Source organism: Numida meleagris, chromosome 9, assembly GCF_002078875.1.
Source record: "Numida meleagris isolate 19003 breed g44 Domestic line chromosome 9, NumMel1.0, whole genome shotgun sequence".
Lineage (NCBI taxonomy): Eukaryota > Metazoa > Chordata > Aves > Galliformes > Numididae > Numida > Numida meleagris.
Window position 1 is genome coordinate 10,917,692 of NC_034417.1, and position 27,018 is coordinate 10,944,709.

Here is a 27,018-nt window from a genome sequence, read left to right on the forward strand (position 1 = left end):
TCTTCTATCAACATAGATGAGATTTAAGAAAGCTTGTGCCAGCTTAGAGAGATGAAACACCCACCTGAAGCCCACCTCCCTGGCCCCACTTTCTCCAGCTAGAAGCCCTGCATGTTGTCATTGCTCCATTACTAAGGCCTCTTGTACTAAATGGCTTTCACATGCCAGGTATACAATGTTTGCCTCATCCATAGCTTCCATCAGCAAATTTCTCTTTCACTCCAGTAGCACCCATCTGCCATTTCAGAGGCTTTTTCTCTGCCATAGGTGGTTTCAGAGCAAATTCTTTGATACTGCTGCTAGAGCATTAATGTAGAACAGGAAAGCATTTTACAAAAGGAAATTAATAAGAAATAAGTATAGCCCCACAACCATGATTTTTCCACAGTTTCTCTCCTGTCTTCTCTGAAAGAATTGCTGAATACTACCTTCCCCACCCAAAAAATCATTTGTTCCTCTTGTCGATAAAGAACGTACTGTGACTCCAATGGAAGAATAACTGGAGGTTAGTAGAGGAATAAGAATTGCTCTTGAAGAATTGGTTCTTGAAGGCTGCATCTCTGACTGTTGTGGCACGACTGGATTCAGGAGGTGAAACAACAGCATTAACATTTGTGCAAGGTATCACATGAGTAAACAGACATGGGAAGGAGAAGATAACACTAAAAAAAACCAGTACCAAAAAATACCAGTAGGTATTATTATTATTATTATTTTTTTAAACACTAAGATAGAACAAGGCGTTGCACTATCTAAATGCCATCAAAACCCCACATGATGGCATTCATTTTCAGGGCTGTATATATGCTGCCTTGGTATTAGCAAAGGTAAGATTAAATTAGTCTTCATTTATAGATATCCATCAATTTGCTGTACCATATGCTGTAAAGCATTCTTTGTTCATTTCTTTTTGGGACTAGCATGGAGAGAACAATTTCAGAGCTCTTCAGGCTCACTGCTTTTCCCCTGTGTGTGCGGACAGCGCTGCTGCGGCACTGCTAGCAGTTCATGCTCCTGAAGAATTATGGCAAGTAAGAAAATTTGCAGAACAACACACGCATTAAGTGATCGAAATGGTCATGCTTTTTTTGCAAAAATAAACTGTTATTAAAGAGTTAAGGCACTGTACGTGTGGGCGAACTGCTTTCTGTAATTACTATCTATACACAGATCTTAGGAGAGATGTTGATCTTCTGAAATGAAGGGTGCAGACGCAACTCTTTTTAAACCAATAAAAATACTGACATTCAAGTGTTTGGTTTTTCTTTTTTGCTGTAGAGATCCTTTGTATGCAAATCACTCAAATCAGATGGAAAAGTAAAGGTTTTTCCTTGGACAAAACACTGACATCTGGATTACTGAAAATATATGGCTGCCTGCAGAAACCAGAACCGTATTTGTCAGTGTTCCACTTTCCCATCAGAGAGTCTGACTACGATATGTACTTGAATTTACAAATATCCATATTAAAAAAAAATAATTAGCCATGGCTTTCCTTTTCCTGATTCTCTGGAGTAAACATAGTGCTACAGAATGGTCACATACACGACCAAAATCCTCTGGCTTTGCACTTAGACAAATCTCTCTCCAACTCACTAGGATAAAAATACATCTGAAATTTGGTCCCCTTCCACCTCAATCAAAACACGTTAATGTGTGTACACAGGCCGAGATTATTTATGATGGCTCTGAAATATCCTAAATATTTATTTTTAACGGTCTGTTCCACATACAGAAATCAAGTAGTACTTCTACTCCGCAGTGAAATAATTGCGTAGAAGGAGTTCAAAGACAGAAAATGAAACCGGTCTATGGCCAGTGTTAGAACTTGGGTTTTTTGCTCTGTTTTCCAGAGTTTTCCTTTTATAATATCTTTTTTAATGCAACCTTAATTTAATACACATATACAATATATCTTGTACGTGATCTGATTGCATATTTTCCTTTCTTTGGGCTTGACCCTGCAAAACCTTTTCTTCTGTGAGAAACACTTTCTCACACAAAGTATATCATGGAGGTCTGCATTCAAGTAAGAAGAGACGCTTTTTCTGAAAGTGGTATTGTAGCTCGAGAGCCAAGCAGCTGGTGGGTTTACCCAGCCTGCAAAACACCTCCTGGCCTGTGGGCTCCCGTGAATGCTGGATCGCGTCTAAACTGCAGAGCAGCGCATGGGGCAGAGTGCTGACTCACACCCTACAATTTCTCGAAGCTCTGCAGACCTGTCTGGAGGTACCAGTTCAAGCCTGGAAGCCGTACAGCCACATTTGCATTGAACCTTCCTGGTAGGGGTTTTAGCTTGGAAGAAACACTATGCATGGGTAGCTATGCCACCTCCCCAATCCAATTTGCCCTAAACTGCTCCTGATAGTTGGCACTGTCAGAAGCAGTATATTGGTATTCAAATTTAGATTTTATCTGTACGTTACTGTGCTGAATTTAGTAACTTTGCTGTAAGTGGTCCTTCTCCACGCCAAAATATAAAATAGATTTGGCACCCCTGGATCATACACTGGTGCCTACGGTATGCAATCCTGGGATTTACTTTGAAGCTTCAGCTTTTTTCCCCTGCAGCAATTTGACAATGGTCATGATTCAGCACATCCAACATGCTGGGATCCCGGCTCTTTTTTGTTTAACTGAAGGAAGGCAGTAAGAATTTCTTCTAACACTGACAGACCAGTTGGAGCTTATTGCCTTGTTCCCTTCAAAGGGCACAAACCAACCCCTTCTTTCTTTGCACCCCAAGAGAACTGCTGCAATGAGATAGCAGCAATTCTCCTTTTTCATCCCACCTAACCCACAAGAGTGGACACAGGATGGAGCCCTGTGCTCCCCAGGAATGCCAGACGATGCCCGGCAGAACCACCCTGAGGTGGATTTGCGCCATGTTGTTCCCAGTAATCCCCCCAACTAACTGCACAGTCCATTAGTTCATTAAGATTGAACATTAAGTCAGTCGCTACTTATTTGTGCATCACTAGCCCAGTAGAGACCATTGAAATCTTTCACTTCAAAGAGTGTTAATTACAATGAAGATGAAAACACTACACATTTTAGAAAGGACCATTTATGGCATAGAACATAAGTTACTCTCATCCCCATAAATGAAGCTGTGACTTTACAGGTATATTTTAGGGGAATCTTTTGCACTTTTGCACACTCAGGCTGCCATCAGGCCCAGTTAGACCTTCTACGGTTTCTGTGAAAATTTTTGCATCACTGGACACACACCACTCCTACAGAGCCCCACAAAATCTGCTGATGTGATTGTGCAACAAAAGGCACAGCTGCTACCTTTGGGTTCATGGGAGCAGGACAGTTCCTTAGAAATGCCCTAGAAAGAAACTGTTGGGGGAGACAATCCGGGGGCAGGTAATGGTTTTGTGGATTTTACAGTTGTCTTCGGAATCAGAGTTTCAGTTTAAGACTTGTATTTCAGTTAAGCTTTTGCAATGTCCTTCACGATCCAACTGCTAACTGAGACCTTGCAGCTATGCTGGTCCAGCAGCCAAGCAAGCTATCCCACTTTTAATACAAAGGTCATTTCCCCCTCCCACAACATAATATACTGAAGTACAGATTTTGAAGTATTATTAGTGAGATGCCAAGATTGACTTCATTCACTGCTGAATGTCAACCCTTCAGGTATGTTCAACAACTGTTATAACTAAACACAAATGGCCATAGCTGGCATGTCCTGATACTGCATTTGTTCAAACAGATATTCCACATAGACTGATGCCAGAACATACGCAAGTTCCAACAGCGAAGGCTGTGAAACATCAGGTTGTGACAGCTGGCTTTAAAATAAAAAACTGTCCAATAAAATATATGAAAACATAAACAAGGAGACTCTTGTTAGTTGAGGGGGAACTCAGTTATTTTCTCAGGGCTAGTTTTAATTTTGTTATGTTTATCAAATATATACCTTTAATGCATATGTAGTTCTATTTATAAAGTGAACATCTGAGTACAAGAGCAATTTCTGTGCAAGAAAAAAAATAACATAGCTCAGCTTCTTCATTACATTAATCACTGTAACTTGCACAAATCAGGGAAAGGGGGTATCAGAATACTGCGTCAACGCTCCACATTCATGTCACAACTCCTGCATCAAGATCTTTGGGGACATAACAATTGCTTTATTTCTGCTTTTCTCACTGATACTCACTAGCAGAAACCAGATATAGTACAAGACACTTAGTAAGACATAGCTTTAGAGCTACAAGACAGCAAGGAATTTCATGAAGAGCGCTAGTTTCCAGAAATAATTCACCTGCAGACAACAGAGTGCAACCACTTATCTGATACGCAAGGATCTACAAGTCCAGTTGCTTTCAGACTAGAAATCTTTCATTTCACTGATCAGAAAGAGGCATGCTGCTTGAAAGCTGCTGCCAGAGAACTGATCATGACCACAACTAGGAAGCCCATGGCATCCTACAGGTCCCTGCAGGGAGAAGAGGTCAGAGCCAGTTCCCTAGTTTTCCAAAGATCTCTTATTTTAGCCTGAGATATGAACCAAGTCTTTCCAGAGAATACCTACATACCACTTCTGCTCCCCACCCCTACCCCCCCCTCAGCATCTTCCATGTCAACTCCACTTAGTAGTACAGCGTCAGTTCGAAAATAAGGCTCTAATTTCTACTAAATGCTAGAACTACCTTTACATTTTCCTCTTTAACTTAATCTTTCCTGCACACCCTGTAGATCACCTGGTGCTGAAAAAATAAAAATCCCCAAGAAAGCTCTTCCCCAAGGTTGTAAAAGACCAAAGGGAAAAAAAAGCCCAACAAAATAGCTTTTATATATCCTTACCTCTTAGAATGAATAATTATTGCATAAGGACACTCTTAGGCTTATGAAGAACAGTAGTTTCAAAGGATAAAATTATATAAATTACAGTCTTTTTGTGATCATTTTGTCTAAAGGTGGAGCTCCTCTAGAAAAGAGTGGTTATTAAAGGTAGAATTGAGAGAACTGCATAATTATTTCTCCTGTCCTATAGGCCCCTTTGTTACTCATCTTTCCAGTCATGAAATGTCTATTTGATCATTTTTTCATGTGACATGTGAGAATGCTTTTTCTTGCCTTACAGCACCATCCTAAATGAACCACCCAGCACATTTTGATGGTTTCTTCACCTTAAAAAAGAAACATATGCATCTCAGACTTCTTCAGCCCACAGAAAACCTCATTAGACTGTAACCTGCTAAACACGAGCCAAGAAATCAGCAGAAGTCATTACTTCCTGTCTTGGATCTCCTGTCTCATTCTGGTTATCCCCATTTCCTGCTGTCATCTCCATTTACATTCTGAAAAATGTAGACATCCACTTTTGAGGGTAATTAAATTACCTAGAGCAAGTAAAAGGCAATCTTGAATCTTTTCTATAAAATGTTAACATTTCCTCTAATAACTACTTTACTAGTTTTAAAGTTTTGTTCTGTACAAATGAAAGCACAGGTGGGTATTGTACTAGCATCCTGTAGGTAGCACAGTTTCTAAAGGCACAGCAGCAGGCAGGCAGCAGGATTGGATGAAGCACTGCCCCTCTCAGTCACCCAGGGCCACAGAAAGCCCCGTGTGAAGCTCCCAGGTGGTGAGAGAGCATCTGCAGAGTCCCCTCTCCTGTAGGCAAAAGATACAGCCCACGTTCAAAAAGCCTTTGCTGCAAATGGAGCAGGGGAGACTTTCAAGGCAAGGCTGGATCAGGCACTGGGCAACCTGATTTAGCTGTGTCCCTGTTCTTTGCAGGGGAGTTGGACTAGATGACCTTTAAAGGGCCCCTTCCAACTCTAAGGATTCTACGATTCTATGCAGAGCGTGTGACGTGACAACTCTCACTTCTTGTTAGACATGAATATACAACTGCGATGACAATGGAGATACCTTGGCTTCATAACTGAGCAGTTTAACAGAAGCAGTAAGATAGACTATGTATGGTTTATGCTGTACAGGTTTTACGCCTTCACTGAACATCACATTTATAAAGCCTATTTCATGAGCAATTTTCCTAGCTTCAAAGTATTACCAATTATGCTTTAAAGGCACACACTAAAGTGAATGCTAGAGTGGGCTGTTGCTACAGACCTATTTTTCCTTACTCTATTTTTCCTTCTATACAAAATACAACCTACAAAGTGTTATTTTTCCTCCTATACAATTTGTTAATCTATATTTTATCATAATCAATAGAATTTACATAAATACTTCAAGTTGGACATCAAGATGGTCCTTGAATGTTATGCTTTGAACTGCACAACTACAGCATGGTTTCATCATTGTTAGAGAAGACAGGGCCTGGTATTTCAGATCAAACACTCTGTGTCCTCCAGATGTGTTAGCTGTCACCCTGAGTAAACACTTCTGATGGACAGTGTGTTAGCAACAGATTACTACGCATGATGTTGCATGATGGTTGCAAAAAGCTCTCCAACATGTCAGAGATAACACCAATGAGAATGGCTGGTGGAAGTGATGCAGCCTAGCGTGCTTAGAGCGATTCCCCCCCCCTCTCATTTTACTCTTCACGGAAGAATCATCTGCTATTTGATCTGAGGGGCAGGACTCCCACTGAAGCAATAGCTATCAAGGAGTGTTAAGCAATATTAAATTTATAACTGTGCTCTTAAACTATTAACTACATGTAGACTTGACTCAAGTGCTCTAAGCACATTAATACAGACTGTCATTTATGCGCATTTTTAGAGGGATGCTTGTGAGGTATCCCAGATTACCAGCCATTAAATGACAGAATGGTTATCAATCCATATGCCCAAGGCAGGACAAGCAATAGTTTCAGTGTCTCTCTGCACAGGCTGACCTCAGCCTGGGCCAAAGGAGATCTGCCTAAGGCAGGACAACCATTTTTCTCCCAGCAGCACTCAGCCTTCTTTTCTCTTCCGTCACAGTCAGAAAGGACACTCAACTGCTACCAAGCTGTTGTGCAATACTGTTACTGTGTATCTCTCAAGAACAGGCTGGGGACAGCCAGGACATGCAGATCAGCAAAGGCCCATCATGTAGGGTCATGTATGGCCCTAAGGAGACAGCTCCCTGGGCTGACGGTGGCCCCAGGTAGGGCTGAGTTCAGGTGCCTGCACCTGGTGCCTTACACTGGAAGCAGTGGCTGCATAAGATTTGGAGAAGGCCCACAGCAAGTGACAGAGGCAAACACTGGCAGTTCTGCCAAGGTGCAAATGATTGCTGGTTCTTCTAGCCTGGCTGGGCTCCCAGCTAGCTGAGAGCTGCTAGCAGAGATCCCCCAAGCTGCCTCCACAGCCGTGCCTTCTGGCTGTCCTGCTGAACGCCATTTCAAAGTCCTTTGCTTTTCTCTTGTTGTGGTCTTGTCAGTTCTGACAACTGAGAAGAACAAGGACTACACAATATGCTATTATGTTCCTGCCAAAGACCCAGAGTCCCAAGGCCAGATGTTACACCACAGAGAATCATAGGTGATGGTATAAAGAGTTGGATGTTTGTAATGCTGGTAAATATCACAAGATGTGCATGAGAAGAAAGAAGCTTACACTGCTCATTCTTGTTCCCCATGTCTGTTACCACATGGCATGAAATTCTGCCGGCAGGATGCTGTGTCTTGGGGATCACCCAGCAGCTCAGGCTACTTATTATCTTCAATGCAAGATCATGACCCAAATTCTTGAAGAGCAGTTTCACTTCTGTTGAATTCAACAACTCACAGAAAAATTAGTGGGGTTAAGGAAGCTACCTCAGTTTATTTATTAAAGGTGATGCTTCCTAATACAAAGTAAGAGTGGTTTCAGTTAAACTCTCTAAATGGGACTTGGAAATCTCAGCTGCTTTCAGTATTTTTGTACGCAACAATTTAATCAGATATACCCACCTACTCCATCTGAGAAAACACAAACTCCCTACATGTTACAAACTTACACTTTTAAAATTTATTACACTGCTATCACTTCAGGCTAATCTGCACAACATCACTGCCTCCAGTGGAATCATTCTGATTTATGCCAACTGCAGAGACAGTCCAGCCTCAGCATTGCAAATTATAACATTTTCAGATTTTTATGAAAAACACCAAATTTAGCAAAACAGCAGGAAGCATAAAGTCCATTGCTCAGCATAGTAAGGATTAACTTTTTTAAGAATAAAGTGCTGCAATGTATGCTTCTGGTTATGAAGGTGTGCCAGTAGTGCTACAATTAGGGCTGTGCTGTCACTTCAATTATAAACTCAATTTTTTGAGGGTTTACTAAAACTCCAGCTTAAAAAGAAAAGCTTGCTGCAGGCTGAAATGTTTTGTACAAGATCTCAGCCAGGGGATGCCTTGCTTCCAACATCCTGAAAGAAAACCAAATTGGGCGTTTCAAGCATCAGAATTTAAATGCGCTTATACAGAAAAAAACATTAAAAAAGGAATATTTAGTTATAAATTCTGAGTGCAAAACAAGTTGCTTCCTGGTTGGCATCAGAAATAATATGGATAAGCATGACTGCAGACTATGCAAGTAGAGAGTAGAAATAAGGAAAATAAAATATCACTTTTTTTTTTTTTGGCAAACATCAGGCAACTTTCTAACTGGGACTGGCTGGATTAAAAAGAGTCACCCAGCAATCTTAGGGAGAGAGGAACAGAAGACCTCTTTTTACAGTGAAAAGTAGAACAAAGAGCGTAAGGACAATGCAGGCATCCTTGCCTGGGCCAGGGACATGCCGGAGGTGGCAGTTCCACACGTGCATGCTGGAGCCAACGCTATTGGCAGCCAGCACGCCTCAGTCTGCCTTTAAACCAAAAGTAATGCAACGGAAGAAGCGCAAAGCTCAGTGCGGGGTGTGTTGTAGTGCTCAAGTGAGCAGGCAGTTTTATACTCAGAGGATTCTCTTACCATGAGCGCTTCCCTGAAAACACAGTATGTGAATAAGGCAGCTCTTTAAAAGCGTCCCAGTCAAATTTGCTTTCACACTCTTGACTGCAGTGTGGGGATACTGTCCACACCTGAAGATAATCAGTCAAACAGGAACGCTACTGCACATTGCATACTGGTGGTTTCTTCATGCTGTTTTTGCCCACTTCTGCAAACACTATTCTTACAGAGCAGGGGATATCTTTTGCCCTGAAAATTTATTCCTTGATCTCTCTTGTTGGCAGGCTGGTGACACTGACACCTCTTTGCTATTGAGGAGACTATAAAACATAGCCTTGCAATACAAACAGACCCTTGTTTCTGCATCTCTTTCAGCTTAGAGTGTTCCAGGTCCCACACATTCGTTTTGCCAAATTGGCAGTTGCTAGGAAGCAAACGAAAAACGCTGGCAATGGTTCTGTGGAGCTGCGGAACATGTAGCAGTTTTCCTGTAGCACAGGAAACACATAGGAATTTTCAAATGACTTTCCAGGCCCAGAGGTGTCTACTAAGAAGAAAACACAAAGTAACTGCAAGGGGATGATGGGAATGGGCTAGACAACCATGCAGCTTTTGTAATGACTTCACGCTGGTCACCTCAATTTGCTTACCTACTCTAGCTGAAGTTTCTGTGGGGCAGAGAAATTGGACAAATGCTAGTGTGCACAGTGCCACTACACAGGGAAGGCAAGGTTTTAAAAGGAGAAATAGTCAACCTGAGCTGAATTACAGAAAGATAGGTAGTAACTGGTAATGCCAATTATACACTCCCTTGATGTGTGAGAAATAGGCCAAGAACTGGTCAGAAACAGCCCAACACTGCGTGACTGCCACAGCTGAGCAGCAGCTTCTCTTCTCCCTTCTGCATCAGGCAGAAGGATGGCTGGAAACCTGCAAGAGTAAAGGTACACCAAGAAACAGAAGGGCCAGAAGCCTCCTCATACAGTGCACCAAGGCTGGCTATTTATGACTTTGTACATTTGGGAGAGAGGTGTTGTGGAAAGAAACAAAAAAACCCACACAACAAAAACTCTGATACGAAGACGTAACTGCACGTAGACTGCAGTTCCCTCAAATGTCCTTTTCACACAACAATGGGGAAAAAAAAAATCACACACAACTGCATCTGTGAGCAAATGAAGTACAACTGGAGTCTATTGAAGCCAATGGCAACACACTGCAGTGGTGAATTCTTGCCATTTAAAATATTTGATTTAAACATAAAAATCTGGATTCGTATTACATGTACTGAACACAGTGTACTTTTATCTGTGATAGCACTGTGCAGCAAGTGGTCGTACCCCACCGCCTGCTGTCAGGAGCCATCCCCATTCCAGCTGCCCCATTGCTTGCAAGGAGCTCCGTGGGACTCTCCAAGGCAAGCACAGCTTTCACTCTCCTCCAGAGCAGTTTGCTTGGGGTGCTTAAGGAGCTGCAGGATTTCCCCCTGCTCTACTTCCTCCACAGTGCTCATTTATAGTAAAATAGGGAAAATGCTGTTGGCAAGAATATATAGGAATGATTTCCTTCTCTTGGTACTTTGATGATTCCCCTTGGGGGACACGGAACAAAGACAGTCCTCTCTGGAGGCAGTGGGGAAGATCCCAAAGTCTCTTTCAGGGTAAAGGACACAGGTTGAGCAACAGCTCCCTTCTTCTGGAACTATTCAACACAATTCCACTGTAAGCTCTCCAAACCTGACAGCACCTTCTTTTATGTTCCTACGGGGCCCAATTCTTCATGCAAGACCTTTACTTTTGATAGACAATACAAAATAAGAAATGACTTCCTCTCCTCACATACATGCAGCTTAGAATTTTTTTCCTTCAGGAAACATTGATATCTGAAATTCACAGATGTTTGTACAAATTCACCGAGAATGGCTGCATGCAGTGAAACTCAAAAAATATAGGTACATTTGCAAAAAGCAGAAAGTAGCTTAAGAACACACTGTTTTCAATTGGTTCTTGACCAGACAACATTCATTGTCTAATATATAACACATGGCAAGCAAACTCAGAGAAGCAGGGTTGTTCTCCTGTCTCAAGGAGCTCTGTATTTGTACAACTTTAGGAAAACTGAAGTCCAGAAGTTCAGGAAGCTGTATTTTCAGCTTCGGGGCGATTTATGCAGAAATACTGTAGCACATCTGACATCTAAAAAAAATCTATAATTATTTGATACACTGTACAGCAACAAGTCCCTTCCAAAAAAAATGTATTAAGACGCGTTTAGGAAATATCAGCTTTGTAACACACAGTACATCACTACCACACACTTCTCAGCAGCTTGCAGCAGGAAAGGACAGGCTGGGGTGTAACGTGTTGCACGCTTCCTGATGCTTCTCAGTGAAAGCCACTGGTGTAATCTAAAGCAGGTCTTTAAAAGATCATTATTGGATACAATATTTCCCATATTTTCAAAAATAAAGGTATGTGAACCAAGACAACTTGCAAGACAAACCCAAGCTAACTTAAAGGTTGATCAGTACACAAGTGTGGAGGTAGAACTCACAGCGGTACTAACGCAGAATGAATAAATCAAATTGCAAACTCGTCCCTTCACATCTGTTTGTGTGTGCACATACACATGAGCATGTTCACACACTCCGAAGGTGAGTCCAAGACGCAGGGCTACTTGGAAAACAAAGCAATGTTCATGTTTTGGCAAAATACTATTTTGCTTTTACTGGCATGTGAGACCAGGCTACACAGGCATATTTTAGCAATAATGATCAAAGTAGAGGCTTTCCCTGAAGATTAATGACTGGCTAAGAGGATAGTTTGAGGTCTGTTTACCCCAGCTGGTCCTTAATTCCCAGGAAAAGCATCTGCAAAGCTTATTATTGCTATAAACCTACGATGGAGGGAAGGGTTTATGCTGTTTCAAACGATATGTACAATGACTTTTTAGAGACTTAACGTCTTGTATATTAGCCAGAATGTTTAAACCATCTCTTAAAGAACTATTCATCTTGAAAGTAAATAACTTCATACTTCCGTAGCAGCATGCTCTGTGCAAGTGCTGCAAACTTCTTTACAACCAAATTGTGAAAGCCCCCCCGCCCCCCACATGGTAAGTGAGGAAAGAGATATACAAGGATCATTTCACTCTTTGTTAAAATACAGCTACATCTGAGTGGAGAATGAAATCTATTTAACAGCAGACAGAACTCCTACATAATATTCAGGGCAGAAAGCGAAGAATATCATATTTGCCTTCAACTGCAGAAGATTTAGCTACACAGAAAGCAACTACTTCACCAAACAGAAGCTAATGCGTAACACTCTAGGAAAATATGCATGTGGTTTTACAGACAGACTGTGAATCTCTTATCCACACTGCTGAACAGCTACTCCAAGGACTAATATCACTGATTTAATGGAGGAATAGTTCCAGTTTGAGTAAGTAGTTTCCAGCCTGAATCTTATTTATCACAGTGCTGAAGAATGTAATGGCTCACCAGAAGTTCCCAAAAGCCTGTGCTCCAGTCAGAAGCGTTATTCCTTGAAAATATATGAATTCTCAGTTATGATGAATTTGAATCTTACAATAAAAAAACAAAAGAAATCAGCTAAGATATTATACTCAGCTTAATTGCACATCAGAATCTGGATTATAAAATAGCCGTTGTCCCTAGGAAGAGGCTATGGATTTTAAGTTACTGTAATGTGGCATCCAACTGGCAGGCGAGATTCAAATCTTGAAGGTGTCTCATTTCATTGTATATACGTTAGCGAGCATGTTGAGACTTGAAGTAGGCTATATGCTATACTTTCCTGTATATTTTCCCACAGATGTAACCTAAACAACAACAAAAGTTGTTTTTAGCATCGTTATGAAAAACAATAAATGGATGTTCCAAATTAAGCATGTGATTCAAACGCTCTTTATAAAGGATGAATTAAACTGGATTAATGTACTAAGACTCAAATGATCGAAGAGTTAACAAAAACATTCACAGCCCTGCATGGGATTTGCATAAGACAAACTCACATTCCAAAATAATCTTTACCTATTCTTGCACAAATAAAGCTGCTTCACAATATAAAACAAGATTCAGAAAAGCATGCAGCAGCTTTGCCACAGAACATCTCTTCTCTGCTTGCATTCTGCCGCATTTTCCCCACAGACGTCACTATTTTAAAAATAAAACAAGTAACACTCCTCTTAAAGTGTAGAAATAATGAACACATCCTCAATTTAGGTCTCTTTATTATCTGTGTGATAGAGAATAGAATAAGTAACAAAAGCAATCCATCAAAATGGTACAGAAAATTATTTCAAACTATTTATCCCGTCTGAAGCAGAGCTCTTCAAAGTCACGTTAAATTTCCTCAAGCACTGCCCTGACATTTCTGCAAGTATTTTTTACAGTTCAGTTTGTTGCCTAGCTATAATGTACCATTAATGCCATCAAATCATCACTGATGGTTTTGGGGGATTAAAAACAGTTTTGATGATATCATGTTCCAAAATTGTTCAGTGACTATATGGACACCAATGCATATTAGGAGATTCAGGGAAAAAAAATCTCATAGGAAATGTAACTTAGTTTCAACTTTTGTTATGCTTACTGTCAAGTCTTTCAGTTCACCAAGTTTCATACTAAAAAAAAAACAACCCTAGTTATAAACACTGATACATACTAACAGAAAGAAACCAATAACATCCACTTTCCATTAGTACAAACTAATCACTGTGGGCCCCAGCCCCCAGCTTTGTTTCCCTGAGTTGTTAATCTTTAGGAAGAGAACAGGTTAGGTGAAGCAGTAGATTGGTTATGATGCCACAGGCTCTTTTTTTTTTCCCCTGTAACATACACCCAACACCAACACTGAGCCGTGCTGCAGGTTGAATGCTATTAATGTTATTATTCCTAGCCAACGCTTCACGTCTCCTAATGAAAAATGGCAGTGGCCAACACAGAAAGATTATCAGTGCTCTTCTATCGATTTTTAAGCATTGCTGTGTTTTACCAGACGAGGAGCCTTTTACAGATGCCTCTTCTGCACTGCACAGCTTCTGTCGGAGGGCCCGTTTTCACGATTCCTTCTCTATGAAATGGGAGAGGCAAGATTTTTGGAAAGCCAGCCTTCATCCTAGGTCCTTTACTATAATTAAGAAGCCTTGCAAACCACAAGCCCATGGGCTTTCTGCAGCTTGTAGGGACAATCCTTCTGCTCCATGACAACTTTCAGCTTGTTCCAACATATCTCCTAAATGAAGGCATCCATAAATGGAAGAGCTGATCTCATTTTTGCAGGCAGGTGAAGCAGAACAGCAGAGCAGCTTGTGTGTTCACCACCCATACCTGCGCTTACTGGGAAAACACACTTCAGACATGTAATAGGGCCTCCGACCATGACAAGATCAGATCTAACATCATTTGTCAGCATAATAACGCGTGGTATTTCTAGTCACACATGCAGCTGTGAAGGTAGCAGACCTCTGCTGCTAGGACCTTCTCAAACCCCTCATTCTCACACTTGTGGCAGAGCAGCAGGGTGTCAAAAGCAAAGATTGACTTTTTGAAAAGTGAGGATTTCATATTTATAAAAAAACCAACATTTCACAAAAGATGCCGGGTATGCTGGCATCATTTAGTAGCACATCATGGTGCTATCTTATACTTCATCACGTCATTCATTTCCTCTTTTATACGCATATAAAGATTCATATACCTTTTGCTTTTCTTTATTTGGTGTTATATACCGAGCCATTTTCTCTGGGTTCAGGCTCTCTCCATATGTCCTTGACAAGTCTGAATCTACATAATTTTAAATGGAATACCTATGATATTGTGACTTAAAACAAAAAAACACAAGAACTACTGAGATATTGTTTTAATCAAGTCTTACTGGCTCCATATTCCACTACTTCAGACTACTCCAGACAATTACAGCACATGAGCTCAGATGGTACCACATGAGAACACAAGAGGAAGATAAGATTACGCACAGATTCCAACAAATATAACTGAAATCAAATGGCCAAGTGATCCAAACAAGATTCAGACTGCAACGATAATCAGAAAGATAATCCACTGAGTCAGACATATTTGATACCTAAGCCTTCGTTGCTCTTCAGCTTCTATTGCATCAAGTACATCACCCACACCAGTGCAAAGTTAATATAAAACAATTCTCAAGAAAGACTTCGGTGTATAAAGAAAGGCGTCAGAAAAGCAGCTCCTTAGCCACTTTAAAGCAGGTTAAAGTGCAGTTCCAACATAATTCTTGATGCAGAACATCTTAGGAAGCACAATAACGTCAGCAATGCTTCAAAACACAATCCTACCCTAAGTTTCACAAATGATTGTAAATTTCCAAACACATTTGACAAAGTCCCTATGAATAGTAGTTCCACAGGTGCTGCTGTGTGTATAAACTGATAGGTAGCATTTTCAATCACGCGTCCTAGAGCATGAGATGAGAAGAACTGCTCAGTTCTCACCGTCAGTAACTGTGCCTGGCAAATTTTAGAGTACCTCAAAAAAATAAAGCTGAACACATTATTATTTTTGTTTTAATAACTGCAAACTAAACCAATTGGATTTAAAATTTTATACATAATATATTTTGAAGCCTTAATTACTTTATTTCCTAAATAAGGATTTGCCATGGCTGCTTCCCCACAGCCAGTTTTACTATGAATGGAAGAAAACCAGGGCTGGTTCCTTGGGTCCCTTTCCAGCACTTGCCCTAACGAAGGCCAAGAAGTCAGCATCATTGACTTCAGCCCAATAGTCCTTTATTCCCAAGGACATCGTTTGTACCCAGCTCCACTACGGTTCTTGGCTTGGAATTACTTATGAAGTAGACTCCAATTTCAGCAGCAACTGGATAAGTTAGTTTATTCTTATTCAAGAATAAAAGTAATATTGAGTCCTGAGCGTATTTATGAAACAAGCAGTATTTTACAAAGCTGGATTTTAGACAGAATTAATTTACTTTGAAAATATAGAACTTTTGTTGAAAATGCTGAAAGTATCAGCAAAACAAATATATACAAGGACGTCCAAAATAATAGATCTTAACACTTTATAAACGTCATGCTACATAGAAAAATTTTAGATACCATATATGACATCAAAATTTCAGCAAGAACAGCTTCTTTACCTACACCTGTGTTCTACCATCCGAAAGAGCAATTATATTTTCTATTTTGCTATAAGATAATGAAGCAGGAAAACCAATTCTATACAATAGATGTGAACACTGCTTCTTTTATTACACTTCTGCCAAGTTGAGGGCTGTGTCTCAGTTTCTTGCCTAGGAGATAGTTACGAATATCAGGGAAACTAACAACATTCAGTGTGTTCCTTCCAGTAAGATTAAAGAAAAGAATATTGCTTCGAGAGACAAAAATAATTCACCCCATCAAAGAAACAATCAGCTCATTTCACTTAGCTACCAGGTAACTTATTTAGTATATGGGGATATTTGGACAAAAATCCATGACCTTATTTTGTTCCAGCTGTTGTTGTTGTTGTTGGGTGTTTCACTGTGTCAGGACAGAAGAAAACTAAAGGATAAAGGAAGCTTAATTACAAAAACATGTGATGCGAGTCTATGATAAAATTTAACTTTCTGTTAATTCTGTGTGCAAAAAGATGTCAGACAATGAACACAATATGCTTGCATTTGAGTACTGTTACAGTGTCAACATTTTGTAAATAACATTAATTCCCCACTTTCTTCATCTCTGTTATATTTAGTTGCACACGAAGGACCAGAAAGCACAGCTTCGATGTGCCTCTAACATAGTATATCATCAGCACAGCCTTTGATTTCATTGTTGCCGTCATTCATTTTTGTGCACTAACATATGTACAAGTTCCAAACGCCAAAATATTCCTGTCTTTTTTTCCCTGCGCCACATACCAGATTTTGTAACCTGTGTCAAGCTACCTCCAGTGCTTACAGCTCGTGAACAGAGGCCAGCAGCGAGCCTCCCCAGACACTAAATCATAATCTTCATGTTTTTCGTATTTCACATTCTAGCCGCAGTTTCAACATCCATACCCCGTGACATTAGGGAAGGATAAATCAGCAGCATGACAGCTCCCTTGTAGAGACTGGTACGGCCCTGGGATCTGCCACGCCCGACACCCACAGCTTCTGCCAGATGTCTCCGCTTCTGCAGCATTAACCCCTTCGGGACTAGCCCGGGCTCCGTGCTGCGCCTTGCTAGGGAGCTGCCTTCTCTATTCGTGTTTTAAAAAGGAGGAAAATACCTTGATCCAGCTTAATAAAGCTTGGATAGCTATGAGACAGAGAGGCAGCTAGCAGCGACAATTAGTACATCAGCACTTGTATTTCCTTAAAGTCGAGAATTAGAAGTGAAGAGTTAGCATTACACAACACTCCTTTCATACCATACTGTGCTCCAACACATTCAGCAAAAAATAAAACTGTTCTCAAACTTCTGCTTGTTATGTTCACTTTTTCAGACCTAGCACACCACTTAACCTTGGAATTAAAATGCCCATTAACCGCCCTTCAGCCAAACAGACTCTTTGGGGCTTAAATCAACAGGATTTCTAATTCAAAAGCCGTACCATAAACTCTACAACTGTTTCCCTGGGTTTGATCTGGTCCCAGGGACATAAATTTGCATGTAACTTCTAAGTTTGTGAGCAGTCCCTAGGCGTAAAGTTGCACATGTGCTTAAGTACTTTGTTCACTCAGGGTCTAAAACAGCTACTTAGATGCGAAAACAGAAGCCATATAAAGAACAACATTGTTAAAAACAATTTTCTTCCTGAAATTTTGTTCCAAAGAAAAAAATACACCAAGATACATATACTGGTTCCTAAAAGTACCCAGTGACCGAACAGTAGGTGAGCTAAAGCTAAAAATCCATCAGCCAGTATGAACACAAACCCCTTCGCATAGAAGGGCAGAATCAATTTTATGTATACATAAACAAACTTGAACTGCGTTCAAAATTCTTGATGTAGCATTGCGGATAACAGGACCTGTGGCTACAAGCAGCAAGCAGGAGGTCGCAGCTCCACGAGTAAGAGTGACCCCCAGCCCTCATTCCATCTGTCACGTGGAATTGAAAACAGTTATCTCGGCAATTTCATGGTCTCTCCCATACAAGATGTGCACATCTCAGTTTGTGGATGGCACTACTGACCAACATACAAGCATTTCACTTCCTAGAACTACTTCTCATTTGCTTTCTGAGAAGATTCAGGTTGACTATCAGTTTTTCTTTACGCAATTAGAAACAACAGATTTCAGTTCTATGTCACTTGTGGAAGAAAGTACACTAAAAGTAAGTATTGCTTCTGCACATATTGTTGGAAAACAACATAACATTCAGTGCTGAGCTTTGATCATAAGAACTGAACATGACTGCAAGTCTTTCTAGTTTGGGGAACACATTACTAATAACATCACAACTCTTAAGGTAACAAGAACACACAGGAAACTAACTCAGATTCAGTTTTTGTAATTTAAATTGCTCGTATATACTGATGCTGGTGGGCCGCACACTTGTTCTAATTTGCTGACATTTCAGGATGCAGAATTAATATCTACTTGTGTGGTTCACATGAGTATCTTGAGAACAATTTTTTCCCAAGTTTATTCTACGTACATGTGCAATACAAGTTAAGGGTTAAGTAACCATTATATTCTAAAGAGCAAACTGTTTGCCTTAGGGCCATCTCCTCCTTACTCCTGATGAATTGCCTGACACTTCATGTATCATACATTACTTTTCGCTAGGAAGTAACATTTGGTTCCAGTCATGGTGTAAGAGCTGACTTTGGAAGTGTGAGGCAATATGGGATAGACCCCAAAAAAATAAAATAAACAAGACATCATCTGCTAAGTAGTCTGTACATTCATAATAAGGTAGTGATACATAAGTCTGCACTTTAAAAAATAAAAAAGATACAGAAGTGTCTGAAGCAAAGTCCTCTACCTACTAAAATGAAAAGAAGTACAACTGTGTGAATCAATACCCACAATGACAAGACACTTCTCAGGATGAAATAAATGTAAATGTTACTGGGGGCATAGCACCAAAAGTATTTTAGAAACATTTAAGAAGTGTTTGTAAACGACACTTTAAAGTGTCATGTACAAACAAAATTAAGACAGGAATAGTCCAGTGATTCTCCAGCAGAAACCGACCTGTGTTCAATATAAAGGTGCAGTATTGATTTTTTTTTTTCCCAGAGTATTCTGCAAAGGAAAGAAGGTACAACACCTGCTTGTAACAACAGCAGGAAAACAAAAGCAAAAGATAGAGGCATCAACTTCTAATGAAAATCTTTTCCCATCACATAATATTATATGCATTTGAAATATTTATTTAAAATACAGCCCTAGACATGTTGTCACTTGTGAGTGTCAAAATTTCCTGAAGAGTACAAAGGAAAATAAATAAGCAAGATCTAATTGCCAGTGCTCTATTTATTCAGGCTTTTCAAATGTCAAACTCATAACTTGTGGAAAAAATATCTATAAAATCACACCATTCAAAGATATTAACCTTATGAACTGAAATATCTAGATACTTCGGAGCAGCTTACAAAGCCTTTCAAATAACATGAGACAGCAGGCCAATCTTGTATAATCAAGAAAGGTTTAAAGGTTTTGTTAGGCTGAGATTTAGCTTAAAGTGTTAGTATTAGTTTTCTCTTAAAATTAAGATATCTTCTCATTTTATTTCTTTCTAGCAAAACAACGCCTTATGGATACGATTAAAATAATACAGCAACACATTGCTTACTGTTCAACGTGTGCTTTTCAGGATGTAAGCGTTCCCCCTGTAAAACACTTCAAGCTACAAAGACTAAGTTCAGGTGAACAGGCCTGGAACTGTTGCTTCTCCTTTGTGGAGGGCAGCTCCTTTCATTAACTATGCATCTGATGCTTCTACAATGGAGTACTAAAGAAGGAAAGCGATAAAAAATTCAGAAGACAAGGTCTGGCCACTGAGGAAGAAGGAACAGGTGGGGAGAGCACTGCTCTGGGGAGCAAGTTCTGCTCCTTAAGCAAACTGATGATAAGACATCAGGGGTTTCACATGGAAATCCCACTGCTTTGCCATTGCTACGCACCTCTGCATCAATCAGCGCACCTTCCTCCCTCTCCTGGGCATGGGAAAATGAATGCTTCTTTACCACAGAGATACTGCAAGGGTTAATTCATGAATGATTGAGACTGCACGTTCTCTGGACTGCAAGGGAGGAAGGGACTGAACATGAATTTTAATCAAAATACCTCTAGTACATGAAGGAAGTGGCCAGTATAACAACAAGTATCAGAACAGAGAGGATACCTTTCCGAAAGGCATCATGTTCAAAACAACCCATCAGTATAGACAAATTTAAAAAAATGTATTAAAAAAATTAAGAAATTGCTCCCGCTGTGGAGAACACAGGACAAAAAGCACGCTTAAGTGACAGACCTTAGAGAAGACAGGAGGCATTGGAATAGCTGGGCCCACACAAAGTTGCACTGAGCTTAGGAACACAGATTTCTAAGAGAACTGCAGTCAGCAAACAGTTCTGAAAGCCACCCAGAGAACAGAAGCCTGATCTCTCCCCCATTCACTTATTTAACAGCCTGTTCATTGTTGCCAATAAGCCCATTGAGGTGAAGACCTGATGTGTGAAGTTCCTCCTCAGGCCAGCAACCTCGGTTCTGTGGACCAAGTTGCTGGGTTTTATAATTTGTTTTGTTTAAGGGAAAAATAGCATTAAAGTACATGTTAGGGGGGAAAAAAAAACACAACAAAAATAACAGGCTGCAGAGCTGAAGCTTCCCCAGTCAAGAAAAGCTAAATTTTTCCCCGTACGTATGCGCCACAATTTGATTTTATGTCTTATAATATGATAATCTAATTATTCCTTTAAAAGAGACAGAAGTCATGCAAAGATCCCCAACAAGTCAGCATTATTCTTTGTGTAGCGTGAGCACCGTCCTCTAGTCAAGGCATAATGATAAATAATGAAGTGAGCACTGCAACGCAGAGGGGAGCTGAATTAAGACTGTCCAAACATGATTCCTAAACCAGAAATCTGGTTTTGCAGCCTTACTTTTGCCTCTTCTGCTTCCTCAAGCACAGATTTCTGCATTAGCAAGGTGGTGACACGTTTGCAACCAGTGGTCATAAATGGTCAAAACTTACAAGCAGTCTGCTTTCCCACCTAAGAATTAACTTCATTGAAGGCTTCCAAAGCTACCTTCGGCGTCTGACATCAAGCAGCAGTGCTTTGTGATTTATCTATCACAAGTTCTCGTCCCTGGGTGTTTGCACGTGCAGCTGACAGACTGCTGTTACACGAGCATTAAAACCTGCATGCATTTGTAGTTTTGGCTTGCTCCAACCAGAATTAACACCTGTAATTTTTTTTTAATTGCAATGATTTAAAATAAAGGAGATGGCAGAAAAAACTAGAATTAATACTTTTTTTTTTAAAAAAAATAGAAGCATCACTGAAAAATTAAAAAAAAACACAACTTGATAATTCAGAACTGCCCTTCAAAGCAGTTGTAAAGAAAGCAAAGCAGTGACCAACTGAAGCACACCTCAAATGAAATGGTGTAATTAAGACAGCCGGTTTCACACTTCAGAGGCTCCACCTTTTGAAGGTAACACATGCTGATTTGGCTACACAAGGAACTGTGAGAAGAATTCCGAGAGAAAATGCATTAGGATGTAAAAAAGTGTGTGGGGGGGAGATGGAAGCATTTTCCACCTTCCCTTCTTTGCCTTTTTGGTTTGTAGAGACCAATGCACATGAAGAAGGCACGTTAACCTATGGGTAATAACCATCACCAGAGGGTTTCCTCATGAGTGAGCTCCACAGGGCTCGGCCTCTCAGGAGGAAAGCGCTCCCCAGACACCACAGGGAACACCTAAATACAACAGGAGGAAAGAAGCCTGACACATTAACTCATGGAACAGAGCTTTCGTGTAACCCATTACAACCTCAGCACCAAAAGCTAAATCTGAGATTTTGGCCTTAAGTAACAGAAGTGGTAAAACCAAAGCAGAGCAACACCCAGCATCCTCATCCATCACTGCGTACCATCAGTACCCTGCTACCACCATCAAGCCTTTTCCTTGCTGCTGTCAGCACCTTTACAAGGTAGCAGTCAACCACCAGCTACACACATAACACTAACAGGGAGCCCAAAAATAACATCCTCTGGAAGTAAGTTAAAAAAAAAGTCAAAAAACTGAGAGCAGAAGCAAACTTGTACACTCTGAGTTGCAGAAACCAGAGCTAGCCTCTCAGGCCCAGCTCTGGCTTCTCCCCACGCCTTCAGGTCTCCGAGAGCATACATCAAGACGAGCCGCCGAGAAGCACAGCACCCGCCCCGTTCCCCTCGGCCGGGCGAGGCCGCTGAGGCGCTGCCACGTGCCGCCATGCATCCCGCCCGGCCCGGCCCCGCGGAGCGCCTCTTCGGTGCTGCCCCTTCCCACAGCGCTGCAGCACAAAACCCCCACAGCGTGGTACTTACACTCTCCATGTCCGACGAGGCGCGAGGTACCCGGCTCGGGGCAGCTCCCGAGGAAATTCGAGCCGCCGACAGCACCCAGGTACTCCCCCTCCAAGGGAGCGGCTCAGTCCGTTGTGATTTAACGCCTGCTCCCCGGGCCAGGTGACGGTGACAGGTGGTCGTGCCCTGCGCGGCCGTCGCCCCCCGCTGTGCCGGCCCGCTCCACCCCACACACCTGGCAGCGGGGCCGCCTCCCGCCCAAACGGCTGCCAGCAGCGGGCTGTCCCCGCGGGTTCCCGGGCCTCGGCGCTCTCCAGAACGGCGGTGGGGGGAGGCGGTGAGGAGCCTTCGAGGGGAGATGGTCCGTCCTGTCAGTCGGTGCGTCCCCATAAAACCTGTCTCGGTATGTGAACTTACAGCAGTGTAAAACTTAGGCGAGTGAAAAGAGAATTAACCATTTCCTCTTCTTTCAGAGGCTTCTGTGGTTCTGAGGGCTGTCCACGTGGTGAGGAACTGAAGGGCGAATGCTTATCCCTTTCTCATCTTCTTCCCAAGATACCTTCTCCTTGTGTAGAAACGTTGAGCCCAAGGTACGGATTATGTGGATCACTGTATGCACGAAAAGGCTGTTATAGCCTCATTCAGTTGTACACAAGTTACATGTGTGCGTTCCATGGGGGAAAAACACCTTGCAAAGGTAACTAGTGGCTTTTCAACTACAGTAGAAGCTCTAGATCAGGAAGATCAGTTTACAAGGACATAGTTACACCTTTACAATTTTATTATTTGTTAAATAATGTGTACTTAAAAAGGATCACTGTATATTATTTCATGTAGCAACAGTTATATAATTGTATACTCATATACTGTGTAAAACTGAAATCTGTTAATCACTTTGTGCCCTTTGCAATGTCATTGAGTCTTAGTGAAAATGGTAACTAAATACACCAACCAAATACACATAGTTAATCGCAGGAGAAAATATTTGCAGATTCAACCTACTAATGAGACAAAAATGGGACTTAAAGCATATTACAGCAGGCAAATCGAGGAGGTAGTATGAGGCCTTTCCTTAAATAAGGTTTAGAATTTGTATTTTTTTTAATCAAAAAAGAGATCTATATATAACACCCATACTGAAATTCTTGAATTCCAAGTGTTGTTTCAACTTCAGAAAACAAGCATTTTTGGGGGGAAAATGTCATATTGATTTAATCTTGCAAGTGAAGTTACTACTACTCTTTATTAATATTTAGTATTGTGATAGAAATGTGGGAATTACACATCATAAAAGATTTTCTTAATATTAATCTTTTATAAGTGCTTATCCCACAGTCACTGAAATAGTGTTCAATATGCCATGATGCTTCTTCTCTGAGTAAATTGGTCCTTTCAAAATGCATATAAATAACAGAAATCTAACAACTCATTCTAGTCTAAATGAAACACACGACTCTCCTGTTTTACATCATAATCATCATGAAGCTAATAGTCCAGTGAGCCCTAGGAAGAGATTAATTTTATACTTGGAATGAGCATGTACAGTTTTCATTCTATTTAGTGAAAGGACTGGAATGTGAATTACTGCTTCCTTCATAGTACAGTGTTGTGTTAAACCATGGTCTAAAGAGCTAGCCACCAGAACAGAGAGACCAGCTACAGATGTTCCATGAAAAGTAAATCAAAATGGGATGCTTGAGATGCTTACTTGCATTTTTTGCCCATTTCGTATTTGTTGAATACTGGTTTCTGCTACTTTGATATAAACATAAATATTTGGGAATGCAAATACATAATGAGCACTTCTGTTTACTTCAAAACATGCATTTATTAAAGTGGAGAGGTGTGTGCTAGCAAGAACAGTCTCCTCACCAGAGAGCCTGGAGTGAAGTGTAGTCAGAGTTGTAATCCCCACGTCAGTTCTTTCTTCTTTCTCTTGCATCAAAGGATGCATGAGCAGTAAGAAGAGACAGACAGGCAAGGCAAATAGATCTACTTCCACAAACTAGGCTAGCCAGCAGAAAGTAGCAGAGGAGGTTCAGAGTTCCAGACAGTTTTTAGAAACTGTGCTTTTAAAAGGCTTTAGAAAAGTTGTATTGTCTTTTGTGTTCCTATTGCACACTGTTGATCATTCAGAGCAGGAACGCCCAAAGAATGGGATACTGATGTATCTTCAGTACCCTACCTAGGGCAGCTGGAAAAGAAAGCAAGAGTTTTTTGCTTGAAGGTGTTCAGACTAGGCTACTGAGCAGGAAGAACAAAGCTGAGGGAGAGATTTTTTCCTAAGAAAAATTGTGAGTAAATTGTGTTACTGAAAGATGGGTTCCTAGCTGTTGTTCTTGGTCAGAAGTAAATGACGTAGGACATCCTGAATACTGAGGATGTACAGAAGAAAAACAATCAGAAGGAGCAACAATATCATGAGAATTATTCTTTTATGCCACATGTCATATGAAACTGCTCCTTCAATAAGAATCACACTGATATGGGTGATTTCATCTCAAATTTTTGTAACAAGAAGAGGCATCAAGTCACCCATTTTGTCTAAGAAAGTCTCCATGGGCAACAGTTACAGCTGGATGATGTGACAGATTAATACACCAACAGGCTTTCAAATAGGTACATAGTACTCATGGTTAATTTTTCCATTTGGCAAAGGAAGAAATGTGAGGAACCGCACATCTGTAAGGTTCTATCAAGAATCGTTTGGAACACTTTTTTCAATCATGTAGAAATTTGTATTGCACAACACTAAATAGAAACCCAAATATTCTTTTCTTTTTTTTTTGTTTGTTGCTCTTTGAATTTAAATTACGACTAAATACATCTTTAAAGTGAAAATACATGGACTTGCAAAGCTGAAGTCTTCATTTAGTGCATATCATCCACTTCTTAAAACCAGAAATCACTGCACTTTATTCTCACTTTTGCTGTTCACTGATTAACACACTGCCATTGTAGACCCCACCAGGCAAGGAGACATCAGATTATCTTCTGACTGCTTTCACCCTCTAGTTATTTTCTGTTCTGAACCTGTGACAACTTTGCTCAGTCATAGCCACTCAGATGCTCTTACAGACTACAGAGGCAACATTTGCCCATACTTTGTTTAGAATTACATTAAAAGAAAATATTTGTTCTTATCAGGGTACAGTAGCAACTCTGTAATGAGTCAGCCTTGTCACACAGTAATAATTACTGTATTTTAACTATATAATAAACACTGGTGATAGCTTTTGATAAGCAAACCGGGTAAGTTATGTATATTTTAAAATCCTAGTAAAATGCACCAAGGAGTAATCACTGTTCTAACCACTAGGAATACAAAATTGTGTGATCCATGCCAGCTGCACATTTTTGTTAAGCCACTGTAATTATAAAGATTATTGCATGAAACTTCGGTAGAGGAATGTTTAAGATTTTTTTTTTTTAATATAAATTGGCAAATTCAGTAGAATGAATAAGTGTATCAAAATCATAGAATCACAGAATCATAAAATGGCCTGGGTTGGAAGAGACCATAAAGATCATTTAGTTCCAGTCCCTGTATAAAGGACATGGTTACATGGTTGCCACCACCAGCTCAGGCTGCCCAGGGCCGCATTCAACCCGGCCTTGAATGCCTGCAGGGATGGGACATCTACAGCTTCTCTGGGCAGCCTGTGCCGGTCCTCACTGCGCCCTCTGAGTAAAGAATTTCCTCCTAACTTCTAATCTAAATCTCCCCTCTTTACTTCAAAACCATTCCTCCTTGTTCTATCACTATCAGACCATGGCAAAAGTCAGTCTCTATCTTTTTTACAAGGTCCCTTTAAGTACTGAGAAGCTGCAATGAGGTCTCTCCAAAGCAGAAAATTTAACTAATGCCAAGGTGACCTCATACAATTTTGCATTTCTGGCATTTTGGCTCACCGCATCTACCAGATAAGACGGATGTGTGACCAACTGTAAAGAAACAAACAGTCTAAGCATACAGCAGTAAGTGTTACTGTGCTGTTTAACCTCTGTTTCATCTTGTTTCCTTTCATACCTTCACTGTGGAGTGAATGGGTAAAGTTATGTTGTCATTCAGCTAAACAATGGGTTAGTAATGCCATCCCAGCTGCAGTCTTTGTCGTAAACCAGCAGAGAGGTTCTGCAGTCTATGGGGCTGTACATATGAGTGGAACTGGTGAAATCAGGAACTTCATGAAATAACAAATTGTTGGTTTGTTATTCTGTGGCTGACAGTAGCATTGTTGCTTTGTACATTGGTCCTCATAGAAGATGGAAAAAAGATGGCATAACAAAGAAAGTATCAATGAATGCTACTTTTTATGAAGGTGTATAAATATATGCATATTCTTTTCAAGGATTTTATTTCTGGGGTAATATCAAGCTCTATGAATCCAGATAATGTGGCAAAAAACATTTCATGTGACCACTGCTGTATACACGTGATTGTCCTGATCAGGTCTGAAAGGAGCAGGTCTATGCCTCTCTTCCTTTCCACTGACAATGTCTGTAGCTAAATTAGCAAGAGAAGAGCAGTTGGGAATTTTGCTTTCTTCAGGCTGTACAAATTATGAATGAGACTCCTTGTGTGCTCCTCTACATCCGTGCAGAGAAATTCTAAGCAGTAAGAGGACTTCCTCAAAGCCAACCAATGG

At 40.6% G+C, this 27,018-nt stretch overlaps 1 protein-coding gene and 1 long non-coding RNA gene across 2 annotated transcripts in view; one reads left to right on the forward strand and one right to left on the reverse strand.

Annotated features, from left to right (window-relative positions):
• The window catches only part of BNC1 (basonuclin 1), a 72,369-nt gene extending 49,603 nt beyond the window's left edge, over nucleotides 1-22,766 (reverse strand). Inside the window, exon 1 of the mRNA XM_021407055.1 lies at nucleotides 22,391-22,766. Coding sequence (XP_021262730.1) covers nucleotides 22,391-22,759 — 369 coding nt within the window. The 5' untranslated portion in view covers nucleotides 22,760-22,766. The remainder of the gene's footprint in view (nucleotides 1-22,390) is intronic.
• LOC110403610 overlaps nucleotides 22,684-27,018 on the forward strand; it is a 38,828-nt gene continuing 34,493 nt past the window's right edge. The window contains exons 1-2 of the long non-coding RNA XR_002441756.1: nucleotides 22,684-22,772; nucleotides 22,843-22,959. This is a non-coding gene — a long non-coding RNA (uncharacterized LOC110403610). The remainder of the gene's footprint in view (nucleotides 22,773-22,842; nucleotides 22,960-27,018) is intronic.